General features: G+C 39.7%; 1 protein-coding gene across 1 annotated transcript; it reads right to left on the bottom strand.

Annotated features, from left to right (window-relative positions):
* Positions 1 to 1867: 1867 nt before the first annotated feature.
* tmem109 (transmembrane protein 109) lies at positions 1868 to 3735 on the bottom strand. The gene is made up of 3 exons (XM_030788123.1): positions 3508 to 3735; positions 3173 to 3275; positions 1868 to 2425 (listed from the first exon to the last, which is right to left on the bottom strand). Exons 1-3 carry the CDS (start codon positions 3703 to 3705, stop codon positions 2061 to 2063), a joined length of 666 nt encoding a protein of 221 aa, XP_030643983.1. The 5' UTR covers positions 3706 to 3735; the 3' UTR covers positions 1868 to 2060.
* Positions 3736 to 8959: the final 5224 nt, after the last annotated feature.

Genomic DNA, 8959 nt, shown 5'->3' on the forward strand with positions numbered 1-8959 from the left:
GATTTTTTTTTTTTAACCTTTGAAGCACCACTCCACGGTTACCACTGACCAGAGATCTGCTCATTCAGTCCCAGCCCAAAGATTTTAACAGTTCTTTGTTGTTGTTGTTGTTTGTTTGCTGTTTGTTCTATTGCTGACACTCAGGAACCAGGAAAAAAAATCTTGTGCAAGACAATTAGCTCATTTTCAATGTGTACAGGAAAAACAAAACAAAAAAAAATTAAACAAAGTAAGTTCTGAAGCTTCTTAGATGGATAGTCGTAGAGTTTGAACTTCAATACCATCTGTTGATTAGTTTAACCCTTGTTTTTACAAAAAAAAAAAAAAAAGAAAGAAAGAAAGAGAAAGAGGAGAAAAAGGATTGAAAAACAAAATCTTTTGGGTGGGTTCAGGGCAAATACTTACCTGTATGCAGAGTGAGCGAATGTCTTGCACTGACACCTTAAAAAAAAACAAAAAAACAAGTCCAGACCTCTCTCAAAGAATGACACATACTATCATATCATACAGTGGCCTTTGATTATGGCGAAAGAATTGTAACACATTTGTAGCTCTCTTTGTCTCTAGACATCCCGTCATCAAGACGTCTGGACTGTTGACATTTTTATGGCCTTCACAGCTATGAAGAGATCAAGGTCAGGGAACAATCCATTTGCAAACTCAGTTTTGCTTTCTCCCTAGTGCATTCATATGCTGATTTTGACACAGGTTCCTTGTCTTAATTTTGAAAACCACTCAAGGTTGTAATGCAGGATCTCCTGAGATCTGCCACATCGTTAAAAATGCCGACCCACTGCCAGTGGCCTATGTCAGTTTGCCTACCTCCAAATTTTTTCAGGGAACAATATCCTCCCCATCCTGCCTGTCACAATCCAGCCACTCTTTTACACTGCTTCTGATATGCAACATTGTTATAATAGTGTCTTCAAACTGTTACAATATTTTCATTTTCAGAATTACATATTTTAACATCTGTTTTACTTTTTTTTTTTGTTTAAACTGTTACCATGTTTTGTATTGTTTTTGTTTGTTTATTTGTTTTTTTTTTACTGGGAGTCCATTTCAACACAGAATCCAAAGCTGTTAATTTTACCTCTTCCTGCCTTTTTGAAAACTGTTTGCCGTCTATGTACTTCTAACTCACTGCACTGTTTTCAATGTAAAATTCCCTCTGGTGACGTTTGGTTTCGCAAGACATAGACTGAACAATGCAATTTAATGTTGTACTAGTATTGGTCTTCTTCTAAGAAAATCAGTCCTTTGTATTTTGTAATGTTCTGGAAAGTATGTTTGTGTTTCTGAATCACGTAAAGTGTTAGAGAGCTGGAAACTGATGAGCAATACAGACAAGATATACAGTAGGACTTGTGTTTACTTCATAAGACTTTTGCTCGTGGAAAATCATTTTATTTTAGTCTTAGCAAGCACTTGTCATAATTCAGCATATAGGCACGTACACTTAACCATGATAACAGAAAGAAATTGGAAAAAGTTTTTTTTTGTTGTTTAAACATATCAACAAGTAATCCACGATGTTCTAGTACCAGCATACCACCATCTGCCAAATATCTTTCTGCATCTTTGAATTCAGAATTTTCTCTGACTCTTTTTTTTCCCCCTTCCCTTTAGCCTCAGGCAAACGCCCACACCAGGGCTGCACTGCTTTGGCTTGACTTAAAGGTTATATAACTGATTCATTCATTTTATAAGGTCATCAGGCGTTACGAAAGACAGTAGCAAACCTGCCACTGTAGGAAGAGCACCTTTAAAATGATAAGAATCACTGAGAGAGAAGCCCTAAATAAAAAAAAAAAAGCCCCCCCCCCAAAAAAAAAGTTGACCGTTGAGTCCAAAGCTGCCATGTCGCTCCATGAGGAGATGCCACTAGTAGATCTGAAATCAGTCATATGATTGACTCGTGATCCAGCCAATCAGAGAACATGATGTTGAAATGAATCCTTTTTTTTCCCGTTCCCAGTCTTCTATCTTTTCAAACCTTCTCAAAGGAACTGGGAATCAGATCCGGTTTGACCTCCTCTATCTTTTCTCAGTCCCTGGTACTACTCCACTTTCCTCTTTCGCTCCATCTCTCTGATCCGTCCCTCCAGAAGCCGGACTTTCCCCTCCAGACAGGCTGCTTCGTCGCCCTTGCCGCCGGACGGGCCGACGCGCAGCAGAATGCAAACCAGGACCAAGCCCAGAAGCCTCAGCGCAGTGGTCTCGGCACCGGCCCCGCTGTCACTCAAGATCATCACAAAGGCGCCCAATGCAAAGACGACCTTCACCAGCCACAGGGCCTGCCTTAGAACCCCGGCGACCAATCGGAACGCTAGGGACAGAAGCCAGTAGCAAATCACGGCCAGCAGGGTCCACTTAGTGACGAATAGCACGCCTTCGGGGGTGACACGGTCAAACGGCAGCTTGACTGTGACGGACAGAGAGGAAATGTGGACAGTAGACAGACTCAAAGGTCAAAAAAACACACACAGATGGTCAGATTTGACTCAAAGATTTGAATTCACCAAAGCGTTTTTCTTAAACCATATGTCCAAAACCCATGACAGAAGCAGCTATAAGCAGCAGTGTTTTACTAATAACAGAACAGGTTCTTAACTGTGCTAAAGTATTCAAACTGAACACCGTTAGGATAACTGGCCTGAACAGTGTACATAAATGTGTGGTCAAAAAACAAACAAATTAAAAATAATGCTCAAGCTTTGGCTTGTCATACACATTCAGCAAACCACACATTTTCACAACCTCTGGGTCTACACCTGAAGAGGACACCTATACAACAGCTCTATTTTAATGTTTAATAACAAAAAAAGAAAGGCATCTTCAGGACATCATATCATCAAGCAACAGTTCACTTAAATCAGATATTTTGCTCTGTTGGTGAAATAAATGTGGGTTTGCTATTCTGTTCTCATGCTGCCTTAACCTAGTTGCCAGTCATTTCCTGTGGCAGCTTGGACATTGTTTCAGTCTTTACCACAAACTCAAACCTCTACTGAGGTGTAACATGCAGTGTGGGAGTTCCATGTGTAGTAAAGACATGTTTTGTAAAGGTCAGATTTAATATCTAGTTAGAGTTCACAGTGACTGGCGTTTTAACTCTTTAACTCCTGGTGATCAGGGTGTGTCTAAATGCGAAACTGTTTTTTGGATTTACCGTGAACGCCCGCGGCCTCAAGCCAGTTTGTGAGGTGTACCACGAGGACGTTAAGAGCAGCGGCTGTCCATTCTGAAAGAGATTTGACCGCGTTCCCAGCACTCTGTGTGAAAAAGAGAGAGAGAAAAAGAGATATTTATTAGTGGAAGATGGAGGGAGAGATCGAGGCAGAGTCGGGAGTGGGGGACAGGGTGGTGAGCAAGAAAGAAAAAAAAAAAGAGACGCGTAAGGCATTTGAGAAAGCACACAAATACACTGATTAGTAAAAAAGGCACATTTCTAACAGCGTCGCAACGGTCTTCATACGTGTGTGCGGCAGCTCCACCTTTGCTCACCTTAACTGTCGTCTCAACTGTCTGCTTACCGAAAGCCGACACTAGACAGCTGTGGGCTTCCTCTGCCAGAGCTACTATCGTTGACCGAAAGTCATTAAGAACACTTGAGAACTTCTGATCGCCAGACTCCGGAGACAGACCCAAGTTAGGCGACACTAGGGCGAAAAAGACGTGCAAAACAACCGAAATACGCACCATCTTTAGTGATAGGTAACTTTAAATCGTCACAGTTTGAAACACGGCTGTTCCGTGTTCAATCTCTATAAAAGAAAACAAGCTTCCTCAGAAGTTCAGGTTATCCTGTATTCCGGTCCCCAAAAGTCAGACGTTACGCTGCCACGATTGTGCTGATGTGTAAAGCATGGGATGGCAGAGGTTTTGCGAACAGTTGCAACCCTGTAACTTAAACATACTGAACGTTTCGGTTGTTTTCCAAAAAAAATATACAGTAACACTCCTTGTTCGCTGACGGTGTGGACAATTTTAACTGACTTTCCGGTATTTTTCTTCTTGGTGCAGTGTACAGTGTTTTAATGTTTCGTTGCTCGTGGCCACTTAAGAACAGTTCCCTAATGTAACAAACAAGGAAACTCGTTATTCCATTTTCCTTTCTTTTAAATATATCCAAGAAGGGACAATGTTGCCACCTATCGGCGTGGATCGCGAAAGTACGGTGCTTTCCACAAGTTAGTGGCACACCAGAGTGCACTTTTTTTTAGCAGGAATATGGCTGAATTGGTCCCCAGGCATCAGTGGATAGAGCTGTCGCCTCGCAACAGAGGGTCTCAGGTAAGATTCCCGGCCGGGCGGCCAGGGCCCTTTCTGAGGTTTGTATGTTCTCCCTTGTTTACGTGGGTTTCCTCCGGAAGCTCCGTTTTCCTCCCACAGTCCAAAGACATGTAAGTCAGGCGAACTGCAGAACCCCCCCCCCCCGACCCTAATCAGGGTAAGCGGCTTAGAAAATTAATGAAAATGGTCTCTCTCTCAGTCACTCGCATGACAGAGGTGCTGTAGCGCCAGCAACCGATGCCTCCGCAATGCTCAGAGCGCCCCCTGCCGACCATTCTGCAGTTCACAGAAGCACAGAACAAAATAACATTTTAACTGGTACTTAAGAAAAAAAATGGGCGGGTGGGATGTGTGTGTGTGTGTGTGTGTGTGTATACAGTTAAGATCAAAATTATTAGCCCCCAAGGAGATATGGAACATTTTCCTAAATTTCTGTCCAACATTTACATCATTCATAAAACTTTTCAGAGTAAAACATTCATCAGTGTGAAGGCCCCCATTTGGAACATTTTGGAGTTTGGGTTTTTTTTTTAAAGAAATCAGTATTGCCTTTTTCTTTATACATTCATCAGAACACAGTGGACCACCAGCCTGATGACAGGAACAGAACCAAAACAGAGCACGCGGAATCTTTAAAAGCTGATTTGGAGCTTGTTGAACACGGAGATTCTTTAGACCATTCCACACAAAAATGGGTTGAAGACTAGCTACAGGCAGTGGTTCAGAGAGCACTGTAAAAAAGTCATACGGTTTACGTAATCAACCAACACCCTGATCCCCACAAAGCCAAAGTATTTATGTGTGGTGCACATCCAGAGAGACCTAAAAGCCCATTTTTACACGGTGAAGGTTTATTCGCTGCTCTCTTATGGCGCACGTTGATTTTACTGGCAGGGGTTTGGTCCACCCGACCCTGCTGAGGACTGGGTAAATATCAATAACGACCAAACCATTCAGAGTGATCACATTCATCCTTTGTTAATGCATTTTTTTTGGTCTTCACTAGGACGACTGATTCCCCATTTGCAGGACATCTGTTGTCCATAGCTAGTTTGATAAGCATGAAAAAAAAAAGCAAAGTATACACCATGACTCTCTCTGTCACAAAACTTCAACCCAGCTTAACATTTGTGGGAGATTCTGAAGAGGCGTCCAATGTAGGGCCTTACGCTGAAAATATCGAAACATGAAATGATGGAATTTTCCATGGAACAATGTGTCGAATTTCTACAGTACAGTTCTAGACAGTAATGGAAGCTTTGTCAAGGTACAATGAGGTTGTTTTCTGTAAAGTCTCTCTTTGCAGCACATCACTGCTTTCCGGCACCTCATTGGATGTTGCTGTTGACTGTTGCCTAGCAACATATGCATGTGGTCAATGCGCTGCTGTCTAGACCCAGTGCTTGAGGTTGTAATTAGTGTGATTAGGTTGTAATTAATCACAATTGCGACCCCTAGTGGACGAATAATTAAATTCTGACATGTCTCGTTTTTTTTGTACATCACCTGTGTGACATGTTTTACTGGAGATGAGCTCAGGGTCTTTTTTTGCATACAGTTCAAAGCAGCTACACAGATTTTTTTTTTTTGCTCTTACAAATTTTTGCAAAACTCTGAAATCAGCAGGTCATTAGCACATGAATTTTGACTCACATTCTTAGGCCAGATATCTAAGACCACTCATATTTCTGAGTAAATACAAACAAATTACTAAAAAAAAAAAACCCTCTTCGTGCAAGTTTCACATTATTTTCAGTTATAATTTCCGATATGCTTATGCTGTAAGATACATTCTAATGTCAACCCTGAGTTTCTAAATGTGAAAGTCATAATGTGAAATAAATCCTGAAAGAAGTGTCTATATATATATATATATATATATATATATATATATATATATATATATATATATATATATATATATATATATACACATACGTACATACACACACACACACACACACACATATATATATATATATATATACATACATACACACACACACACACACATATATATATATTTATGTATAAATCAACATCACATCCATCATTAAATATGATTTGGTTGGTAGCTCTGTTTGTTTCCAGTTGAGTAATATCAGTCTTTGTGCTAATGTGACAAATACAACAGTCTCATACTGACTGTTTGCCAGTACTACTCTGGGATCCTCAACACCATATAATAGCTAGTACTGCAACTGGATCAAGCAGCCTCTCCAAGATGTCTGATAGGGACTTCAAATTTTAAGCCACTAACCACAAATGTTAAATTGAATTTATTTTCATTTCTCTCTCTCTCTCTCTCTCTCTCTCTCTCTCTCTCTCTCCCTCTCTCTCTCTTTATAAATCCTTTTTCATCTGTTGTCTATTGTCTATCTTATCTTATAAAGTGTGCCTTTAAGGTTATGTTTTTATGTCCCGGGACACCTGATGTCCTTGTTGTAGCATTGTCCTGTTATGAGAACACTTCAGCAAATCCCTAACAACCGCGTTGGCATGGCAATAGACACTGGGCCTGAATCTGAAATGTTTGCAGTTTTGTATTTGAAAACAGTGGTATTATATCTAGAGTGCTGAGAATCACTCAGGACCTTCCAACTTCCTTCACTTTCTCTGTCTGTCCTCTTTCAAATGTCACAGTGCTAAGTCACTAGTCTGGAAAAATCAAAGGTACACATGGCAATTATTCACATAAGCTTTAATAAACTCGACTTGTTATTCCGATGTGTTAACTGTTTCAGTTTACAGTGTTAACAAAAAAAATTCTATACAGATTTGTCAAATAACCATAAAGAGACAAAGCTTTGTAAAACAGAGGTAGCTAAATTTTCTGTTAAGAGTTCTCAAAGTCTCAGATTGTGCAGTTGTTCACATGCTTGAGGTTTTTCACTGGGTGTTATAGTGTGAAACCAGAAAACAGACAATGAAATAACAGTGAAAAGGGCTTCAAAGTCCATCTTGTATCTTTTTCTGACATATACTTCAGGGATCAAGGAAAAAAAAACAAAACAATGAGCTTGTGGTAGCAGAACGTCTATGGGACGGTCCTGATATGGTCAAAACGTCTATGGGACAGTCCTGATACGGTCAAAACGTCTATGGGACGGTCCTGATATGGTCAAAACGTCTATGGGGTGGTCCTGATACAGTCAAAACGTCTATGGGATGGTCCTGATATGGTCAAAACGTCTATGGGACGGTCCTGATATGGTCAAAACGTCTATGGGGCGGTCCTGATACGGTCAAATGTTGTAAGATTCTGTCACACTGAACCATTTTTACTTGAGCTTCTCTTCCGCTTTGGTCAAAGAGTCTATTATTCCTATCACAACGTTCATCATCTCATTGGCTTTCTCTTTCAACCAGCCAATCACCTTCGTGATCTTCTCCCACTGCCAAAAGATCATGACAGAGAAAGTGGTCCACTGGAAGACCCTTCCTATCTCGTCCTGAGAGATGACGGGCAGTTCAACTGGAGAGAGATGAGTAGAGAAACTGTTGCTTATAGGAACATTTCACTCCTTTGGTAATATGTTTATGTATATATATATATATATATATATATATATATATATATATATATATATATATATTACTGACATCTAATGTCTCATGTCTCCCTATAAAGCCAAGAAAGTAATTTTTAGGGTGAATAATCAGCCATAAAGGATTATGAATACTTAGAAAGTTTATGCCGAGTTTTTAAAAATTTTGTACATACAAGATGGGTTACAACAGTAGTTGTGCTGATCCTATTGGCTTGGTATATCATCTATCTGACATAGACAAGAAACAGTCAGAGGGCACATCGACATTAAAAAACAGCTAAACAACACGCTTAAGCAACTTATAAATCACAGGAAATGGAAAACAAATTGCGGACTATGAGGCGTGGACATGAATAATCATTTTCATAAGAGTTTGCATTGCAATACATATATATTTCTACCTCTACTCGTAAAACTGTGCACTGTCTGTTTTTACTTATTCACTTACTTAGCATCTGTTATGCCCTGATGTCTGTGTACTTATTTATTTATTTACTTATTTATCTTTATTATAACTTACTTTCTTATTAATGCTGCTACTTGTGCTATCCCCTCTGCTGCTGTTGCAATGCAAATTCCCCTGTCAGTGAGACTAATAAAGGATTATCTTATCTGATTATCTTATCTTAAAACGCCTTATGACTGGTATAAGCTTTTATGTCTGCTGAGTATTTCAGTACTGTGGGTGTGGACATATGATCTTCATTAGTTTACACCACTTTAACATGACTGAAAAATTTTACTGATTAAAAAAAAACTGTCTCGTGGTATGGTTTGCTTCTCACTGTCGCAAAACGAATTGATGAGATAGAGCGTGCTTCTTCCAGCTTTTCTAACTCTATGGATGAATTCAGAATACAAAACAGTTTGAAGCACATTGATAAATCGTAACCCGACATAAGTGGGCATGAACTTGTGTAGTCATGTATCTGCTGCCTCTATGTAATCTGGAGTGTAAAATGTGTTAAGCTTACATAGATCAAATTTGAAGAGAATATATATTTTTAGATGTAATGATTGCAACATTACCATTAATGCCCACCGTGCGTAACATTTTGGAGACTGTTGCTGTAGCTGTGTTCAGACTGACAGCTCCATTTTCCCTCAAGCTG

This window comes from Chanos chanos, chromosome 11 (assembly GCF_902362185.1).
Source record: "Chanos chanos chromosome 11, fChaCha1.1, whole genome shotgun sequence".
Classification (NCBI taxonomy): domain Eukaryota; kingdom Metazoa; phylum Chordata; class Actinopteri; order Gonorynchiformes; family Chanidae; genus Chanos; species Chanos chanos.